General features: G+C 59.2%; 3 protein-coding genes across 7 annotated transcripts; 2 read left to right on the top strand and 1 right to left on the bottom strand.

Annotated features, from left to right (window-relative positions):
- The first annotated feature begins 186 nt into the window (after nt 1–186).
- HMGCL (3-hydroxy-3-methylglutaryl-CoA lyase) lies at nt 187–4974 on the top strand. 2 transcript variants are annotated; one of them, XM_074894302.1, is made up of 9 exons: nt 187–288; nt 623–709; nt 926–1033; nt 1445–1540; nt 2050–2198; nt 2811–2874; nt 3246–3434; nt 3813–3938; nt 4330–4974. In XM_074894302.1, the coding sequence occupies exons 1-9, from the start codon at nt 238–240 to the stop codon at nt 4429–4431; spliced, it is 972 nt and encodes a 323-aa protein (XP_074750403.1). In that variant the 5' UTR covers nt 187–237; the 3' UTR covers nt 4432–4974. The 2 variants fall into 2 exon arrangements, with proteins under 2 accessions (XP_074750403.1, XP_074750404.1); XM_074894303.1 differs by lacking the exon at nt 187–288 and adding an exon at nt 382–551.
- A 459-nt stretch (nt 4975–5433) lies between these two features.
- GALE (UDP-galactose-4-epimerase) lies at nt 5434–10395 on the top strand. 3 transcript variants are annotated; one of them, XM_074894306.1, is made up of 11 exons: nt 5434–5761; nt 7136–7262; nt 7368–7483; nt 7728–7841; nt 8053–8229; nt 8327–8440; nt 8538–8604; nt 8703–8788; nt 8915–8992; nt 9183–9297; nt 9387–9586. In XM_074894306.1, exons 2-11 carry the CDS (start codon nt 7142–7144, stop codon nt 9440–9442), a joined length of 1044 nt encoding a protein of 347 aa, XP_074750407.1. In that variant the 5' UTR covers nt 5434–5761; nt 7136–7141; the 3' UTR covers nt 9443–9586. The 3 variants fall into 3 exon arrangements, with proteins under 3 accessions (XP_074750407.1, XP_074750406.1, XP_074750405.1); XM_074894305.1 differs by lacking the exon at nt 5434–5761 and adding an exon at nt 6315–6334; XM_074894304.1 differs by lacking the exons at nt 5434–5761; nt 7136–7262; nt 7368–7483; ... (2 more) ...; nt 8327–8440; nt 8538–8604 and having other exon boundaries at nt 8723–8788; nt 8915–9297; nt 9387–10395.
- A 130-nt stretch (nt 10396–10525) lies between these two features.
- On the bottom strand, nt 10526–19805 carry LYPLA2 (lysophospholipase 2). Of its 2 annotated transcripts, XM_074894309.1 has the most exons (11): nt 19720–19798; nt 18349–18563; nt 17197–17302; nt 16379–16410; nt 15624–15689; nt 14754–14801; nt 14485–14555; nt 14131–14204; nt 13857–13958; nt 13305–13481; nt 10526–13112 (listed from the first exon to the last, which is right to left on the bottom strand). In XM_074894309.1, exons 3-11 carry the CDS (start codon nt 17272–17274, stop codon nt 13062–13064), a joined length of 699 nt encoding a protein of 232 aa, XP_074750410.1. In that variant the 5' UTR covers nt 17275–17302; nt 18349–18563; nt 19720–19798; the 3' UTR covers nt 10526–13061. The 2 variants fall into 2 exon arrangements, with proteins under 2 accessions (XP_074750410.1, XP_074750408.1); XM_074894307.1 differs by lacking the exon at nt 18349–18563 and having other exon boundaries at nt 19720–19805.
- Nucleotides 19806–19943: the final 138 nt, after the last annotated feature.

Consider the following 19943-nt stretch of genomic DNA (forward strand, 5'->3'; position numbering starts at 1 on the left):
CATCACCCCGGCTCCGGTGATGACGTTGTTATGAACAGAGAGGTGGGAAAAAAAGGGACAACAGAGCGATGGCCTTTTTGTCTCCCAGCCCCATCACGCTGGCAACCTCTGGTGCAGGGTGGGGGCCCATCCAAAACAAACACGCCGTGTTTATTTAGCGGCAGGAGCCAGCACAAAAGCCATCGTATAAGTGAGCGGCTCCCGAGGGGCGGCACAGTGCCGGTGTCGGAGAGGAAGATGCCACAGTGCGCCACTGGGTCGCTGTCGCGGGACGGCCCGCGGGGACAGGTACGGGCTGGGCCTCCCTCGCTCCCCCGACGGGCCTCGGGGATGGGCAGCGACCGCCCTTCGCCGCCGGAGGGGACGGAGAGGCGGTGGTGGCTGCACAGCCCCGGCCCCCAGCGAGGGTCCCGGCTCCACGTGGAGACCGCGGGTGTCATGTGACCGTGAAGCCACGGGAGTCACGTGGGGGGAGCGCGGTCACGTGAGAGTGGGCGGACATGGCGGCGGCGCGGGGCCTGCTCTCGCGTTGGGCGGTGTCGCTGCGGCCGGTGAGGGGCGGGGAGGGGGGTGCCGGGCCGGGGGGCGCGGGGCTGGGCTGACGCTGTCCCTTTGTCCCCAGGTCAGCGCCGCGGCGGCGGCCGGAGCCTTCCCGAAGCGTGTGAAGGTGGTGGAGGTGGGGCCGCGCGACGGGCTCCAGAACGAGAAGGTACGGGCGGGCCGGGGCTCCCGCTGCCCCCCCCCGCACCTCCCGGGGGGTTTCTCTAACCAGACTCCCGTAACGTGCCATCGTGCCCCACCGACAGGGTTTGTTTCTTTAAATGCCGCTTTTTGGTGTTGAAAGATGAGGGGTTTTTTTCCTCTTTCAGTGGTGGAAAAGTTTATTGTGAAAATAATAAGGTCGTTTTTCTTTTCTTCTTCTTAGAATGTTGTACCGACAGCGGTGAAAATCAATTTAATCAATATGCTGTCAGAGACGGGACTTCAGGTTATAGAGGCCACCAGCTTTGTTTCCCCCAAGTGGGTTCCTCAGGTCAGTAATCAAGCAGGATTTACAACTGTATGTTATAAAAATGCCTAATAATAGATAGTAAACCAAGGAAAAGATTCTGCTTGCTCAAAATCTTGTTACCATGGCTTGTAACTGGGCAAGAAGCAGCAAAGCCAAATAAAAGAGGTTGCGATATCCCAGCCTTCCCTTTGGACCCTGCGAAAGAGGGAATGTACAGCTCAAATACAAACAGGTGCCTGAGCACTTGTTGGCCCTGGGTGACTGAACTATGATCCTTCACAGGGTACAATGCTGTTTGCTCTTTAGAGGCCCATTTCTTTTATTTGTAAATATTGCTGTCCCAGTTCATAAAATCAAATTTAAAAAATGATTTTGTAATTCGCAGAAGTGGATGTCGTCACCCTGAGAAACCTTTCCTTGTTTATTTTGCAGATGGCTGACCATACTGAAGTCATGCAAGGAATTAATAAGTTGCCGGGTATTAGTTATCCTGTGCTGACCCCTAATCTGAAAGGATTTCAGGCAGCGGTAAGAGATGGCAGCGTCTGTTCCTGGTGCCTCGTGCAGGGTTGCCTACGAAGAACGTTTGGTTAAGGGTGGGAAGTGCATCTTTTATTCTGGCAGGCAGCAGCCTCATCTTGTAGTTCCTTTACAAGGGATTGTTTTGCAGGCGAAATAGAAACGTGTTGTTTATAATAGAAAATACCTTGATACGTTCTCTATTGTAAAAAAAATAATTTGTTTTAATTGACAGTGATGCTTTCAGTCTTATCTGCATGTCCCACAGCTCTCCTGACTACACCCAGCAGATGTAGCTTTACTGCTGCATCTGTAACTTAACACTTCTTTTGAAGATTAACTTGGGTGTGTCATCATGGTTTTGCTGTAGAATGAATGGAGAAAAGAATTGGGTTATTCAGGGAAGAATTGGGGAAAAAATATTTTTTATAAAATGAGAGAACTGTATTCATGGTTGCTCTTGTCATTTCCCCTGAAGGAGAAATCAGCTCGCGTTAATTTATACTTTCTCTTGGCAGGTGGCAGCAGGGGCCAAAGAAGTGTCGATCTTTGGAGCAGCCTCTGAGCTCTTCACTAAGAAAAACATCAACTGCTCCATAGAGGAGAGTTTGGAGAGATTTGATGAAGTGATGACCGCAGCGAGAGCAGCCAGCATTCCTGTCCGGGGGTAAGAAGTTCCTGCTGCGAACTTCGCATCGAGCAGGTCGTGTGGAGAGATGTGACTGCTTGAGTTTATCTCTTTGGAACCCAGCCCATGCAGTGCTGGGGAGTGGGATTTCTTTTAAACTTTACCTTTTTTTGGGGGGGAGTCTCTCTACCTGAAAGAGTGCAAGCAGATGTGAGCTCAGTGCATTGAGAAATGTTAAATTTGGAAACACCGCCACACTAACGAGGTTTCAGATCGTGGCCTGTACTGCTCCTCACAGTTTACACTCTTCCAGATGGATTCACCCTTCGTGTAATTATTCTGTCTTCAGCTTTACCAAATGATCCAAAATAGCACTAGCTTCTTGGCAAACATTCCACATGAAAGTGCATAAATCCACAAACCTAACAGTCCTGTGCATTCTTGTCTTGGCAAATTCTTCATGTCCGTAGAAGAAGTAATTGTTGAATCGTTAATTATGTAAGCTTTGTCCACTGGACTGATTTTTAGAATATGAAATTAATTCTTTCATTGTATAGAGCATGCAAGATGCAGCACAAGTCCTGATGACTTTGGCTAGTATAATCTCACTTCAGTTCTCTAGCTAAAAGTGCGTATTTTTTTTAACCATAGATACGTTTCCTGTGTCCTTGGATGTCCCTATGAAGGGAAGATTTCTGCAGCTAAAGTTGCAGAGGTGAGTTCACCATAAATACGACCAGAATTTCTGAGAGGTTTTTGGCTCACTTTTATGGATGTGAGTTAGGCACTGGGGGCTGAAGGATGTGTTAAACCATTTAACCAAAGACTGAGGGAAAACTGGGGAAGGGTACAGCTGGGTACCACCGCAGGGAGGGGGGACTGAGTCCAGCTGAGATGGACAGGGGAATTCAGGAGGTGTGAGGACCTGGAGATTGGTGATCCCAGAGAAGAGTCTCCTGGCTATTGTCCCCGTGGCTGTTGTGCTCCAGGGAAGCATGCACTGATTCCTTCAAGCAGCGGGTCTCCAGCTGTGGGGAAGGGAGTGACAAAGCCGCCTTTTCAGTAAGTGTCTTGGCTTTTGGACAGGTCTCAAAGAAGATGTACTCGATGGGATGCTACGAGATTTCCCTCGGTGACACCATTGGCATTGGGACCCCAGGGAGCATGAAGGAGATGCTGACAGCAGTCATGAAAGAGGTGCCAGTGGGGGCTCTTGCAGTTCACTGCCACGATACCTACGGGCAAGCTCTTGCCAACATCTTGGTGGCGCTTCAGGTAAGATTTGTGCTTTGAAGTACAGCATCTTTCCTTGGTTTTGGTTTTTTTTTTTTCACCTCTTGCTTGTGAACTGTAGATTCAGAACCTCTTAGACTGGCTCTTAGGAAGTATTTCTTTCCAGAAAGGGTTGTTGGGTGTTGGAATGGGCTACGCAGGGCAGGGGGGGAGTCCCCATCCCTGGAGGGGTTGAAGAGTCGGGTTGACCCAGCGCTGAGGGATCTGGTGGAGTTGGGAACGGTCAGGGTGAGGTTCATGGTTGGACCAGATGATCTTCAAGATCTTTTCCAGCCAAGATGATTCTGTGATTCTGTGATTTGAGGAGCAGGACCACAGTTTGTCCTTTGAGGAATTTCCTGATAGCGGGTTTGTTTGCAGATGGGTGTGAGCGTGGTTGATGCTTCCGTCGCTGGCCTCGGAGGCTGCCCCTACGCCCAAGGAGCTTCAGGAAACGTTGCTACGGAGGACTTGGTGTACATGCTGAACGGCCTGGGCATCCACACGGTAAGCGCGAGCAGCCTTTGCCAGGTTCAGGCTTCAGCAGGGGTTCGAGATTAGCCCCAGGGAGCCCAAGCCTAGCGGGTACAGCTGGAGGATTGCTCTGGCTCTGCCGTGCAGGTCAGGCAGGCTAAGCCTGCGGGCCTTGTCTTGCTGTGCCAAGCCCACCCCCACCACCAGCACCATTGCCTCCTCTCCCTTTTTCTGCGCTCTGCAATTTGAACCCTCGCTCTCAGAATTGCACCAGTGAGCAGCAAGCGCTCAGGGCCTCGTTAAAGTACCCTCTAAAGGCTCCCTCACCCCCTGCTGATCTCTCCCAGTGATGCCAGTTGTTACTGGGCAGCCTTACGTGGCAGAACTGGTACCAAGGCATGTCGTATCTTTTTTTTCCATGAAGGGTGTGGATTTGCAGAAGTTGATGGACACGGGCACATTTATTTGCAATGCTCTCAACAGACGAACCAATTCCAAAGTGTCCCAGGCATCTTGCAGACTGTGATACTCAATCGAGTTTCTCTTTGGATCAAGAAGAAAGCAAGGATCCAGCGTGGGCTGGGTTTCCCCTCCGTTCTGCCTCTGATCTTCAGTGCTCCTTCCAGGCTCAGCACTTGAGAGGAAATGCATAATCCACCAGAATCTATGAAGAAATGAAAAAAACAAGTACTATATTCAACCTTGAAGATGTTAGCCATTTGCCTTAGAGAAGGGAGGACGCGGATGGACCGAGGGAGGAGTAGCACCAGCTCAGAACAGCATCCTGTGTAACTTCTACCTCGAGACTGTTGCCATAAACTACCAGCAAAGGATAAACCACAGCTTTTCCAGTTAGAGCACTTCTCCAGGTCAGGCTTGACCCTTCTTCCCTTCTCTCTTTTCACTACAAATGTTAAGACTGAAATCGAAAGGTTCCCCCTTCGTCATTGAAGTGTCAAGGGGCAGCCTTGGGCCTTCTGTCTTAGTGTTTAGGGATTGTAATAACGGACTGTATCTGTTGTAAGATACTTCTAAATACTAGCAGTAATAAACACATTATTTAATATTCTGCACTCTTAGAAATTTGGTTTAACTGAACCAGTTTAAGAGCTTTTGCTGCTGGTTTGGTTCCAAGTGCCTTTTTTACCAGCACTCAACATAGAAATGCTGCATCAGGGTGGGCTGTGGCCCATCCCTGGAGAGCAGACAGCCTGAAACACGCTCATTCTGTACCCACATGTACTCCTCACGTCCTAGGGAAGTCTCCCCCAATCTTCTATTTAAGATAATTTATTTAATAGTGTGTTTGTGAGACCAGAGGCAAGTGCAGAGCCCCTGTCCCTCCGTGGGCTGGGCCTGGTTTGTAGCTGCGTGCTGCGCCTTTCCCTGACTGTCCCAGCGTGCCGCGTACGGGACCGTCCTGCCGGGCCTCTCCACATCACTTAATAAGCTGTAACAATTAAACCGTAACACAGAAATAAGCTGGAATCGAATAAATCGGGGGGGAGGGGGTTAAACCCGGGGCTCAGTGGCCTCCTCCCGCCGCCAGGGGGCGCGATGGCACCGGGCGCTGTCCGCGGGGGCTGCGTGGCCCCGCCCACCCCCCGCCGCACCAATGGCCGCCGTCCCTCTGCGCTACTGCCGCCCCGAGGGGGCGTGGCCTCCACGCGCGTGCGCCCCCCGCGACTTTTTGTCCCAGCTGCCGCCCCGTAGCGGGAGCGGCGGTGACACGTTTCCATGGGAGAGCGGGGCGCGTGGCACCGCGGGGGGGCGGGGAGCGCGGCCCGGCCTTAAAGGGGCCGCGTCCGGCGCAGAGGCAGAGCGAGTGCGGCGGCGGGAGACGGTCGGAGCGGCGGGTGAGCGGCCGGAGGGGGTGCGGGTGGGGAGGGGGGCGCCGGGGAGCCAGGCCTGAGGGCGGGGGGTGAGCGGAGGGACATGCAGCCGTGCCCTCCTTCAGCAGGGGGGTCCCACACCCCGGGCCCCTGAGGTAAATCCAGCCCCTGAGGGACATTCAGCTCCTTGGGGGTCCCCCAGCCCCACAGGGCCCTCCAGTCCCGGCCCCTCAGGTAAGCCCTGGACCCGACCCCAGCCCCCCAGGCGATGCGCAGCCCCTCAGGGGACCCCCGGCCCCCCAGGCAGCCTGGTCCCGGCTCCTCGGGTAACTCCCGACCCCAGGCCCAGACCCACGGGTATCCCCGGCCCCGTGGGGAGCCGCAGCCTCGCAGGTAACCCTGCCCCATGGCTGTGCCACGTCCTCGCCCTGTCCCACATCCACACCCTGTCCCACAGGCCCTTGCCCTGTCCCGCTGCCTGCTCACCTGCCTGGTGAACAGCAGCGTTATTCTGTTTTTCCACCCTTCAGCTGCGTGGCTCAGGCTCTGGCCTCTCCTGGAGCTGCCCTCCCCGGCTGCCAGAGCAGCAGACACAGGGTAGGATAGTTTAGAGGTTTCAGTTTAGTTTTCAAACTTAGACAGAGCTCTGAGAGTGACTAAAGTCATCCAGGGAGAAAACTTTCCCCGTGCTGCCTCCACATGCCTTGGTGGATAAATAAAGTGGGTTCTGCCTCCTTCCCACTGGGCAGGGGCTGCTTGTCGGTTCCCAGGGATTAGGGGCTTTCTTGCAGGTTATTTTCCAGGTTTCTGCTCTGTGTTTGCCAGCAAATGTCCCCATAGTCTGCAGTGACCCAGTGCCCACCTTCCTGGGAAATGGGTGGAACTGGGCCAGAGCTGGGCAGAGGAAGGGAGGCTGGAGGGGGTGCTGGGACTGTTGTAGAGAGGGAATTTCAGAGCTGGAGAAAAACCAGGGAATGGGGGAAGAGGGCAGAGCTGATGCCCCTTGAGGAGACCACCCAAGCTAATGCCATTAGATGCCTCCCTGCCCCTGTGCTTAGGGGTGAATTAGCCTGAGGGATTTGTGCTGTAGGAAATGGGTGACAGCAGGATCTTGACTGGATTTAACAGGAAGAACAAGGGTTTTTCCCAGATATGTGTCAAGTGTCAGATAAGCCCTCCCTGTCCTGGAGGCGTGAACCACATCGGCAGGGTGTGCTGCAACCTGCCCAGCCCGCTCCTCTCCGGATGGTGGACTCTAGGCAGGGAGTGCCCGCAGGCAGTGCTGACGTGACAGTGTCCAGGTCCTGCCTGCCCCTTCCCTCTCAAGGCCCCTGGCTGCCGTGCCCACCCCAGGCCACCTCACACAATGCTCTCATTGAAGGGCCTTTCCTCCCTCAGGGAACCATGGCAGAGAAGATCCTGGTGACCGGCGGAGCTGGCTACATCGGCAGTCACTGTGTGCTGGAGCTGGTGGAGGCTGGTTATGTCCCCGTGGTCATAGACAACTTTCACAACGCCATCCGAGGTACGGAGAGCCTTCATCCCTTCCCATGCAAGAGGCTCGGCCCCTCTCAGCCCGTGTCGGGACCTCCAGCTCTCCCAGTGCCTCCACCCCCTTCCATCTCCCCAGGGGCAGACGCGCTCCCCGAGAGCCTCCGGCGTGTGCAGCAGATCGTGCGCCAGCCCATCCTTTTCCAGGAGCTGGATATCACCGACGAGGCAGCGCTGCAGGAGCTCTTCAGTAAGGTGAGAATAAGAGCTGTGGTGCCCCAAGGTGGCTTTGTGGGCTGCAAGGGGTGAGAGGGGTTTGTCCTGGGGGTGGGAGCCAGGAGGGAGACGCAGGAGCTGAGCGGGGAGGACAACGCTGAGGAGAGGCTGTGACCAGCAAATGTTTCTCTGGGCCATGGAGATCACACAGGCTGGCTGAATGAAACACCTGGGGAGACTTCTGACTGGTGGCACTAACACCAAGCTCTTTCTCCTTCTGCAGCACCATTTCTCAGCCGTGATGCACTTTGCGGGGCTGAAGGCAGTGGGGGAGTCGGTGCAGAAGCCCCTGGAATACTACAGGGTGAACCTCACCGGGACCATCCGCCTGCTGGAGGTGAGCAGAGCCGGGGGGCAGCACGCGGTGCTGGGGGGCCGCAGGGGTGCTGGGTGACCCCGATCCTGCTCTGGGGTGGCTGTGCTGGCTGGCAGCCTGGTCCCTGTGTGCTCCCAGGAGTGTGAGGGTGCCTGCACGGTGGGAGCTGGGTGGGCTGAGCTGGAGGGTGCGGAACTTGCTGGCTCAGTGGCGGCTGGTCCCTGCTCCCCAGACCATGAAGACCCACGGCGTGAGGAACATCGTGTTCAGCAGCTCTGCCACCGTCTACGGAGACCCCAAATACCTGCCCCTGGATGAAAACCACCCAGTTGGAGGCTGCACCAACCCCTACGGCAAATCCAAGTACTTCATTGAGGAGATGATTCGAGATCTCTGCAAAGCAGAGAGGGTGAGGAGCTGCCCACAGGCACGCAGGGCTGGGAACCGAGATCTTTTCCTAGTGGAGTGTTCTGGGGTGACCCCACCACCTTTGTGTGTCTCCCCAGGACTGGAACGCCGTTCTCCTGCGCTATTTCAACCCCATTGGTGCCCACGAGTCAGGCATGATCGGAGAAGATCCTCAGGGGATCCCGAACAACCTCATGCCCTACGTGGCGCAGGTACCGCCCCGCCGCAGCCTTTGAGGAGACCTGGGCTCGTGGTGCCTGCGCAGGGCACGGGCTGACGGGGCTCCTACGGGCTTGTCCCTCTGTGCAGGTGGCAGTGGGGCGCCGGGAATTCCTGAACGTCTTCGGGAACGACTACACGACGGACGACGGAACGGGTGTGTTGTAGAACGGGTGGAGCAGAGCCACCCCAGCTCCTCAGCCTGGTTGCACCCCGGGCAGGAGGGCTTTGCGCTCACCTCCTGTGTCCCCGCAGGCGTCAGGGATTACATCCACGTCGTGGATTTGGCCAAGGGCCATATCGCTGCTTTGAAGAAGCTCAAGGAGAACTGTGGCTGCAAGGTACTAAGAGGGCCGTGGTCTGGGGTGCGCTCAGGGCCGGGCTCTCACAGCCCTAGGGGAGATAAAGTGGGGCCTGGCCCTTCTCTCACAAAAGCAGCTGACCCATGTCCCTCATCCTCTTCCCAGATTTACAATCTGGGCACAGGCACCGGCTACTCCGTCCTGCAGATGGTCCAGGCCATGGAGAAAGCCTCAGGGAGGGAGGTAAGGTCTGACCTGCGGCTTGCAGGGCCATGGGCACAAAGCCAGCTGCTCCCACAGGCCGCCCCCAGCTGTCCCCGCCACGGCAGCCCTTGTGCCTGTGTCTGCAGCAGCCGCTCCCTCAGCTCCTGGGCCCCAGACTTCTGCTGAGCCCCAGGAGCCCCCAGGCCCCACGGTGCTGCTCTCCCTGCAGATCAAGTACAAGATCACGGGCCGGCGGGAGGGAGACGTGGCCTCCTGCTACGCCAACCCGGCGCTGGCCGAGCGCGAGCTGGGCTGGAAAGCTGCCTTTGGCCTGGACAAGATGTGTAAGAGCGTCGTCCCCTTCCCCGACAGGCCGTGCTCCACTGGCTGCCCCTCTCCTGGCCCCCCCTCACCGCCGTTCTCCCTCTTGCAGGCGAGGACTTGTGGCGGTGGCAGCTGCAGAATCCCACAGGCTTCAGCAAGAACTGAGCCGTGGCCCGAGGGCTCTCCTGGCTGCTGTGGGCTGCTCCAGGGCTCCCCCCGGGGCCGTCATCATCCTGGCTGCAGTTCCAGCTCCCCCTCCTGCCTCTTGCATGGGGGCAGGAAGGCAGGAGCACCCCCAGCCTCTCTCCTCGTCCTCATTCCCCCAGGTCCTTTGCATCTCATAGAGCAGAAACCCATGGAAGAACAGAGCCAGGGCCCAGCTTTGGCACCCAGGGCACGAAACCCCCTCGTGGGAACGCATAGGGGCTGGTGCTGGCCCCGGCAGGGAGGGGTTGCTTGGCTGGGCCCTGCAGCACCCCCCAGCGCTGCTCCTGGGCCCTCCCTGTGCCCTGGCAAGTGGCTACATCCAGCACTAAAACACACGGGTCCTGTTGAGCCCAAACTGCTGAGGAACCCACCCATTCCCTGCTGCAGCTGGAGCCCCCACAGCCCCCTGCCCTGGGCTACTGAGCCCCTACCTCATAGCCCCAGGAACCCCCCAATCCCCCACTCCCACAGGGACCAGACCCATCCTGAGCCCACCACAGCTCATTTCCCCAGGGCTGAGGCCCCGATGGCTGCCAAGGGCTTTCCCCCCATCAACACACCTTCTCCCCTGCCCCCCAGGGCAGTTTTGGGGACCAAGCCTCATCTCCCCCACGCTCCTGTGCCAGCCCCGGGCATGGCCAGCTCTGCCTGGCTGCTGTTAGATGTGGCTGGTGCCTGGTTTTCCTTTGTTGCCTGTGGCAGCCGCTTCCATCATCACGGTGCCAAAGGCTGCCCAGCTCTGCTTGGCTGTCAGATCCTGGTCCTATTTATTACTGGCAGCTCTTAACGGCTTCGTTACGCAGCGATGACGCAGTCAGCCCCGTTCGCTGTCGGTTGGATTAATAACTTATGCTACTAAATTATGAATTGAGCTTTTGATTTGTTTTTAAATAAACTTTCTTACTTTCTAAGTGGCGCTCTGTTCTACTTCCACTCAGCCAGAGCTGCTGTCCCTGGGGCCTCGTGCTAATTCCGCGCCCCCCCCCCAGTTATAGGGTGCTGATGGCGCGTCCTGCCTGGCCATGAATGACGCCAGCTCAGCTCTGGGAGAGGTTTATGATTTATTTAACCTTGTATCTGACTCTGTGGAACACACACACAAAAAAACCCCAAACATTTACAAGGAAGACAAAAGAGAGAGAAGGAAAGAAAAAACAAAACAAAACAAAAAAAAGCTGTATTGAGGAATGGAGAGAAGCCGTTCTCCCTCCCGGGTCCTCAGCACGGCCCCGGCCAGGCACGTGCTGCTCAGGCGGGGAGCGAGCAGGAATGCTCTGCAAAGGGGCCAGCACGGCCACCCGCGGCCGTGCCCAAGGATGGCCACGAGTCACAGGCCCCCGCTGGCCCCCACTACGCACACGGTTCCAGTTCACAGTCGAATAGGTCGGTCTGTCTGTCTGCCAGCCCTCAGGTAACCCGCGGGGAGCTGCGTTCCCACCCCAGCCAGCCCCTCTCGCCTTCCCCGCCCGCTGAGCGCCAGGAGGGGAGGACACAGCAGCTTTAAACCAGACAAAAAGTAGAAGAAACAGCAGGACTGAACCCCAAAAGCCAAGGGGCAGAGCTGGGCTCGCCCCGATGCCAGCAGCAGGTTTGCTGGTTTAAGACTTCCTAAAGGGAGGAGGGGGAAAAAAATAAAAAAACCAAAAACCCAACCCAAAACAACCCAAGAAACCAACCAAGGATGGGTCTGAGAGATCCAACTCTCCGGAGAGCGGGTTATTGCTTTGCGCATCCCGGGCAGGGAGGGAGGACGCGGCTGGAGCAGAGCTGCTGCCACCGAGCCCCCCGCCTGCCCCCCCCCCCCGGAGCAGCCCTCGCCCTCGGGGAGGTGCCAGCCCTGCAAGCCCAGCCACAGTCCGCTGCTGGCCACGGGGCAACCCAGCAGAGGCCACAGGGCAAGGGGCCAGACAGGACACGGCCCCACGCAGAGCCGGAGCACGCGGGAGGGAGCGACGGCCCTTAGGCTAGGTGGGTTTTGTGGTGGTTTTGTTTTGTTTTTGTTTGTTGTTTTTTGTTTTTTTTAAAAGACATGTACAGCTCCAGCCCCCGGAAGGACCCAACAGTGCTGTGGGCTCAGCCCATGGAGGAGAGGCGAGGAGAAGGGCAGCGCTGCTCAACAGCAAGTGCCCTCGGCCCTGCAGGAGGGGACGGGGCAGCCGGGACCCCACCCATGGAGGAGACATTCAGGGCCCCATCCCCGGGGAGCTGCGCTGCTGGTGGGGACAGTCCCAGCCCCACACCCCAGCCAGCCACAGCCGGGCTCCCGCTCGAGAGAGGATGAGCCTCGGCCGCAGCCTCCAGGTGAGGGATCCTGGGGAAACCTGTGATTGTACACGGAAAAAGGCCAACAGAGCCCACAGCCCCCGGGGGGGAGCACGGAGCCCCCCGCACTGCCCCACGGGATGGGGCACGGCGGCACCCGGGTGTTAGATGCTGGTGAGATGATGGCTGGGAGCAAAGCTGCTTCCTTCTGCTGCACCAGGAGCCCTCCCTGAGGGCCAGGGGGCCTCTCCTCGCCTCTCCTCTCCCTCCCCGAGCCAGCCCAAGTCCAAAGGGAAGGAGAAGTAGCAGCAAAAGAGACATTAAGGACCGGGCCAGCGCCGGGCGGGCTCCGTGGCAAAGCCGCTCGGACGCCGGCTGTAAACGGCAGCGCTTTGGGGCTCTGAGGGCGCAGAGCGAGGCCGAGAGAGGGAGAGACACCGCTGGGACCCCTCGCTGGGCAGCAGAGGAGATTGTAAAAGCAACAAGAGGAGGAGGAGGAAGGAGGCGATTATCTCAAGGAGGGCAGAGCTGCCCCAAGCCAACGGCTGAGGCTGCTGGAGTGTGGGGCGAGCCCGACAGGGAGTGTGCGTGTGCGACAGGGCGGGGGCCGGGGCCCCATGCCAGGAGGTGCAGGAGCTGCGCGGACGTTTTTCTGCCAGACCTGGGAAACGGGGCAGCCTTTGGCGGTACCGGCCCGAAGCAGAGCCTCTCCCCTGGGCCTTGAGGCGCTCGCAGGAGAGTCCCGGGTTCCTGAGCTCTGATTGAAAACCCGTGAGTCGCCTGAGTGGAGGCCGAGAGCAGCTGCAGAGAGGCCGGGCTGAGGGCAGAGGAGGAGCACAGGCTGCTCTGGGCCACGGAGGGCTCCGGAGGGTGCCCCAGCCCTGCCCTGTGCCTGCACCGCTCCTCCCGCCGCACAGGGACACGTCCCACCCCTAATACTGTTACAAAAAAACCCAAACCCAACAAAAAAAAACCTCACCCGCGCCGTGCCAGACCCACACACACTGCGGTGCCCGAACGGGGAGTCAAGGGGATGGTGACCCCCCCAGAAACCGCTCGGAGCAAGAGGAGAGAAAAGGCCACTCGAAAACTCGCCTTAGCTCCAATCTCAGCTCCGAGAGCAGCAGGGAGAGATGAGGCACCCCCAGCCGGAGAGGACGCGGTGCGAGGAGACGGGGAGAGGCGGGGGCCAGGGGTGCGGCGGGAGGTGCAGTGGGGTGCCATGGCTTCCGTTTGCAGCGGACAGGTCACGGGGGGAAAGAGCGGTGGCTGCAACCTCGGCGTCCTTCCCTGCGACAGTCTCGATTGGCTCCGCTTAGATCCGGGGCAGCAGCTTCTCAATGAACTCCTTCACCGCCATCATCTCCTGCGGAGAGGACAGAGCCCGTCGCTCCGGGGCTCCTCGAGGGCCGTGCCTCGCCCCAGGCGCAGGGGCTGCACGTCCCGTGTGTCCTGGACTCTGCAATTTCCCTGCCCCGCCTGACCCACCGCACTGGGGTCAGTCCCAAAGGCAAAACCAGCCCCCGAGGGCCCCGTCCCCCCTCCCTGAGGCACTGACCTGAGGACAGGAACTGTGCATCACACCAGGGTAGGTTTTGAACTGGACCTTGGTGGGGGTGACAACAGATTTCAGCTTCTCAGCAGTGAGGGCCCCGAAGCGGACAGGGATCATAGGGTCCATCTCCCCGTGGCACTGCAGGATGGCGATGTCCTTATTCACGCCATTATTCGCCGCCTGCAGCAAGGAAAAAAGTGCTCAGGGGTGCCCAGCAGAGGGGATCACCGGTGGGGAATGGGGCAGGTGCTTTGTCCGCGTCCCCTGGCAGCTCCCCTCCTCAGCAGGAGAGCTGCTCGCACAGCGCCTCCTCCCGGCCACCAAATGACCGAGACTCTGGGCACAAGGAGTCCTGGGGAGCAGATTGGCTCACGGATGCCCACACCAGATCGGTGGCAGAGCCCTGATCTCCGCTGTGCCCTCGCCCGCTCCACATCTGAGGAGGAGGGAGGTGGATTAAGCCCCAACCACCAGCCCCGGGCTCACTCTGGATGTGAAAATCCCCCCGCGGTGACCCTCCCTGCGGACACACGTGGCAGCGGCAGCGCAGGGTACCTGCGGGAAGGCCTTGTGCAGCGGGAGCCAGCAGCTGAGCGCCACGATGCCGGCCAGCTGGTGCTGGCAGGTGAGAGCTGTGTACAGCGACAACGCGCCGCCCTGCAGAGGATGAGGAAGGTCTGTTAGTGCCACGGGGCTGAGGGGGGCGGATCTGCAGCCCCGGCTCACCCAGCACCCACCCGCCTCCTCGCCACGGATGCTCCCTCTGAGGGGTGTCTTCGACACCCAACCCTTAGCCTGCTCCACCTCAGCCCCCCGCAGCCCAGCTCACCTGTGAGAAGCCCCCCAGGATGATGCGGTTGGGTGGGATCCCATTCTTCATCTCATGCTCAATAATTGCTTTAACTGGAAGAAGACAGAGAAAAGGGTCAGTGAAGGGTTGGGGGGGGGATGAAGAGCAGCACCCAAGGCCTGGGGGTACACACAGGACCCTCAGCACATCAGGGTGAGGCAGGTGCCAGAGGTCCCAGGGATGGAATGCACTTGGCTTCCACCAGGGAGAAGGTGTGCTGGGATCAGAGGAGAGCAGAAGGGAAGGAGCGGTGGAAGGAAGACACCCGCTCCTGTCCCAGAGAGGGAGAGGTGCCCACGAGCTCGGCGCTTCCCCCTCCCCAAAGCCACTTACTGTTTTCTGCAGCTTTCTTGATTCCAGCTTCATCCTCAGGGGCATCCGGAGTCAATCCCATCAGGTCAAACCTGGGAGAACAAGCAGGGTCAGCCCCAAAACCTCTCCTAGCACCCAGGGTGTGGGGAGGTGGGAGCTGGGTGTGCTCTGCCCTTCCCCTGACTCCTACAGGGCAGCAGATTTTGGCTCTTCAGTCCCCAAACTCTTCTCACTTCCCAAAATAACCCCCCAAAAGGCTCCCACCCACCCCTGCCACCCAAAGCACTGACCAGGAGGGCATAACCATCTTCATGTTGAGGGTCACCGGGATCCGGGGCCTGTGGAGAAAAAAAAAGTTTGGGTGTTTTAGTTCAAGTGCAAGAGAAGCAAGTCCGAGCCGAGGGGAGCGGGGTGACCGGTTCTCCTGCCCGCAGCTGCAGGATGAGGCTCCCAAGGGACAGCAGCAGGTCAGTGCCACCAGACCAGCCTGGGGGCTGCAAGGTGACCCCAGGGATCATCCGTGAGCCCCGAGCCGATCCCGGCTGAGCAGGCAGCTCCAGGGCGTTGCCAAGCAGCCTGCCAGGGGAGGAGAGCACCCGCGTCCCTCTCCTGTTTGCTGCTGCCGAGCCAGGAGATGCTGATGGAGCAGCTGCCTCTGCTGCCAAGACAGGACACCAGGACCCCGAGGCCCTGCTGCCAGGGACGCCGCTGCAGCGGAGCTCTCCCAGCCCAGTGAGTGCCCCCCTGCATGGGCTGCTATTGACACCGGGGACACACGGGGAGCGTTTCCTTCCCTTTCTGCTGAGCCCCCTCCTGCTCAACCAGGGGGATGGGGAAAGAGCTCTGGTGGGGCTTCTGGCTTTCACTGCAGCTGTCGGGGAGAGGCAGAAGACAGGAGCAGGGGGAAAACAGACTCAGAGAAGCGGCTCCTGCACTGCTCAGCTCTGTGGGGAACCCCGCTGCCTGCAGGCAGAAAATGCCAGGGCTGGGGCCCCACATGAACCAGCCACAGCCAGAGATTAAGTCTCACTGCGCAGCCCCGCGGGTAGGTGAGGGCACAGGCCACCGTCTGCCTCCCCAAACGGTCTCGGCAGTGGGCACCAGCATCACAGCCCACCCAGGCCCCCCAAGGCCCTTCCCGAAGCAAGGACGGCACTTACGCGTGAGGGCAAATATATTTCACGTAGGGGAGGCGGATGGAGGAGAGGGCGTCAGCCCAGCTGTGCCTGGGGAGAGAGAAGAGCAGGCAGTTCAAGGCTTGCCTTTGCATTTTGGAGGATGCTGGCAAAGGTGACGGATTTCCCCCAAGGACAGGTTTTTTCCAAGGCTGCTGGACCCCTGCCCTGATGTTCTTTTACTGGGTTCTGCCCACCCCAGCAGCCTGAATCCCAGAGCGAATCCCCAGCACAGGTCTCCTCTGTGGCAGGGCAGAGGCAGCACACAAAGCCCCGCAGCTGGAGGCAGAGGAGCCGCTGTCAGCAGGGGAGGAGGGAGCATCTCCTGTGCTGGTAGAAGCCTTTTGTTACTGCTGTATCTCACGCTGTCCTTTAAGGTGGCCTTGCACATTAGAGAGATGCACTCGCGTAGATACAACCCAACTCCCAGCCCTCCCAAGGACTGCAAAAACCGCAGTGCTTATCTGCTTGTCTTAAAGAAAGCAGAAAATCAAACCCGCAGGAGGCAGGGGGCTGCCAGGCTGCCGGGATCATAAATATTCAAGTGCAAACAGCTGCTGGCCGGCGATTCCCTGCGAGGGTGGCGCAGGCACGGCTATCAGGTCGAGTTCAAAGCCCCAGACAAATCTTGGAGCTGCCCCGGGGGAAAGCAGCACCAGCGCTGGCAGCAAACGGCCAGGCCTGGGTCTGCGTTCAGCAAACCTCGCGTCACAGCCAGAGTCGGCTCCAGGAATACTCACCCCGTGTCTCCAAGGCCATGTAAAAAAATGACCTGTTAAATTAAGCAGAAAAACAAAAGAATTAGCTGGTGCGACAGCCTGGGAGAGCGGCAGGGCTGGGCTCGCAGGGAGGCGGCAAAAGGCCACTTAGTCACTAACTAGAAGAGACTCAAACAGGCAGAAATTAGCTGATGCTAATGAGATGTCTCTGCAGCTTTGAGCATGACGGATGGGTGGAACAGGCGTATCATCATCATCATGCACAGAGTCTGCTGTCACAGCCAGGTCCGTGGGTGTCGGCGGCCCCTTGGCTGCCCAGCGGAGCAGGGGAGCAGGGAGCACGGGACCGTCCCGCCAGGCTGCCCGGCACCGCGCTGAGCGGAGGCTGAGCCTGCCCAAAGTCTCCAAAACCCACCCCTACAGGCTTTTCATCTAAGGCTAGAGCAATCCCTAACCAGTGGGGAGCAGAGGGAAGGCAGCCTGCTTGGTCCCAGGGAAGGAACAGAGGATTTTCTTTGGGGGATTTGCTTTTAAAAACTTAAAATATCAGTTCCAGCTCCCACTGACTTCCCTGCAGGTCAAGCCTAGCTGCGAGGCTGCGCCTGTGCTTCCACCCTGGATCAAGCACCAGAAACAAACAGCCCAGCCCAAAGGACAGTTACTTTTCCCCAGCAAGACGAGGTCTTGCATCCCCCCTGATGCACCAAGATGTACATCTGAGGAGCTGAGGGACTGTGGGCTCAGCTCATGGCTCCTCTAAACCCCACGGAAGCAGCTCCTTATCTTCAAGACTGCTAAAAGGGAAGAAGCAGGTAAGGCAGGAGGGGTCCGACCCTTACCGCGGCAGTCTCCCGCTCTGCCCCTGAGACAGTCACTGCATCAGCGAGGAGGGGGACAGACATGTTGTTACCACACATACACCGAGAGGGACTCAGACACTGGCACCTGTGGGACAGAGGGACAAAGGTAAAGCAGGAAAATAAAGCCCTCTTCCCCCTGGCAACTATTTGCTCCAGAGGGACTGGCTATTTGGGGGAAAATTAAAGAGTAAGTGAAAGGTTTGATGTTTAAGGCCCTGGGACAGTCCCACTCCATCCCTGGCCTGGCAATGCCGGAGAGCCAGGAAGCAGCAAACACCCTCCACGTCGCAGCACCAGATGCGTGCGAGTGGGGATGCGCGCGTGGGGTGTTGAAAGTGTTAAAATTAGCTCCTTCTGTGACACCTCAAAGCCAAAGTTATTTCTGTGACTGTAACGACGTGGGCAGAGGGCGGCCGGGCGATGCGCAGCCTCAGCATCCCTTCCCGGCTGCCAGCAGAGCTGAGGAGGAGCCTGACCCACATCTGCTCCGACGGGAAAGAAGGAAATGCTGGCCCTTGGCACGCTGCAGCACAGGCTTTACAGCACTAATAAAAGGTCCAGCCCTCTTTTATGGAGCCATTTAGGGATAAACTGGAGCGTTCAGGCGCTGGCCCGAGACCCAGCCCCGCGCTGCCTCCCAGAGCCTGCGCCCCCCGCAGCGATGGCATCCCCCTCCCTCCCTGAGGCAGCCAGCCAGGACCACTGCGCTGTCCCCACCGCCACGGCCTCCTGCCAGCACGAAGGGCTGATTGTCACCTCCCGGATCCTGGTCACCTGCAAGGCGGGTGGCTCTGGCAGAGCTAACAGCCCCCACGACACCGCCTTCAGACGCGACAGTCGATGGTGTTTGTTCCCGGTCCAGCACAAATCACTAAAACTACCGCACTTCCCGTGACAGACCCTAACCCCCGCTTACCACCCAGGACTAATTAGATCAGAGCACATTTAGAGCACTGGCATCATCTCCCAGGAGCAAGATCAGCCTCCCAGCTACTGCCAGGAGCAAGATCAGCCCCCACGGTCTGCTCAGGTCTTCACATCTCACACTGAGCACCATCCCCAGAGGGTTTTGGATGGCACAGGACCACCCAAACCCCCCCCAAACTCCCGGTACCCGGCAGACAGCCTTACCCAAGAGAAACAGCCGCCTCCTCTACCAGCCTGGACCAAGACCTGCCCGACTTGTTTCACCAACTGTTCGTCAGCTGTTTCCCCGACTCAAATAAAAACACGGGGAACAACAAGCTCCTCGGGTCTGGCGAACCTCGCAGACGCACAGCCCACGTGCTCGTGTGTACTCCAGGGTCAAAACAACCAGCGAGAAAAAACAGCACCTGCCAAAAATCCTGGCAAGAAGAGCCATAAATAAAAGCATCTTCCATGACAGATGGAGACGCTGAAACGTGCTCCCTGAGCAGACACAGACTCACGTCTTTGCTTTATTCACAGAGACTTCACAGAAAAGAGGGGGTTTGAGGGTCAAGGCTGCCCAAAGCACCCCACAGGTGACACTCCTTGGAGACACCCGAGATTTCTCTGGGGTGTTTCTGCCCCACTCCCGGGGTATCTACAGGAGGGTCCACAGCCATCACCACAAGAACAGCTCGAGCAGAGGCAGCCCTGAGGCCAAAACATAACACAGGAAGGATAAAACCCCCCCCAAAACGTATCTTTGCCTGCATAAAAGCACCCCCACGCAAAAAAAAGATCAACTTTTGTCCAGCCTCTGAGCTACCACACCCCACACCTACCCCTCGCCCACGAGAGTGACGCCAGTGGGAAACCCACGGCCCGGCCCCAGAGTTACGCGTCGTCAGGAAGGGATCAAGTCGCTTAATCGTCGTTTATTAACGTGCCCCAGCCTCTCCCGGAGGCCCGGACCGGCCCGGGGGGAACCGGCGCAGGGAGGGAAAGGCAACAGGAGGCTGGAGAAACCCCGCCGGGACGGGAGGGCCTGCGGCAGGGTGCGGGGGCCCGAGGGGAGGCCTGAACCCCACGGCCGCCCCGTCAGCTTCCCGCCTGCGGCGGCTGGAACGGGAACGCCAAATTTTCCGCGGAAATGGGGCTTTTTGGGGGTTTTCCTAAAGGCTGGGAACCTGGAGGACTCGTACCGACCCTCCGGGAGGCCTCTGGGCGTGGGAGGAGGTGGGTGCGCGGCGGGGGGGCGGCTCCACGCTGCGTGGAGCGGCCCCGTTACCGGCAACGTGCTCCCGCCGCCGCCCCGAGCACGAGGCCGCAGGGGCCCACCCGGGACCCGCCAACCGGAACCGCAGCGGCGGAGGCGGGCGGAGCGGGGCCCGGGGAGCGCAGCCCCGGATCTCCGGCCTCTCTGACGGCGCCTGGCCCGCAGCTGCACCAGCCGGTGATCTACCGTCCCGCTCCCCCCGTTGAACACCCCGCCAGCGCCGCGGGTTAGCGGCCCCCCTCACCTCGCCCCGGCTCCCCGCCGCTCCTGCCCTCACGGACCGACCCCCCCCCCGCCCCGCCCGTCCCGCCCCGCACCTCTCCCGCGGGCCCGGCGCGCGCTCTCCTCCCGGCTCCCCCGACGCGCTCCCACCGGAAGTCCCGCCCGCCGGGTCACGGCGGGGTCAGCGCAGCGGAAGTGACGCGCCGCCCGCCCCTCAGGGAGCCGCCATTTTCGCAGCGAGGCCCCGGGGTAGGGGCGAGCGCGGCCGGGCCGGCCCCGGCCAAGAGGGAAGGCGCGGGGCGGCTGGAGCTGCCACGGG

Source organism: Strix uralensis, chromosome 25, assembly GCF_047716275.1.
Source record: "Strix uralensis isolate ZFMK-TIS-50842 chromosome 25, bStrUra1, whole genome shotgun sequence".
NCBI classification, from domain to species: Eukaryota; Metazoa; Chordata; class Aves; order Strigiformes; family Strigidae; genus Strix; species Strix uralensis.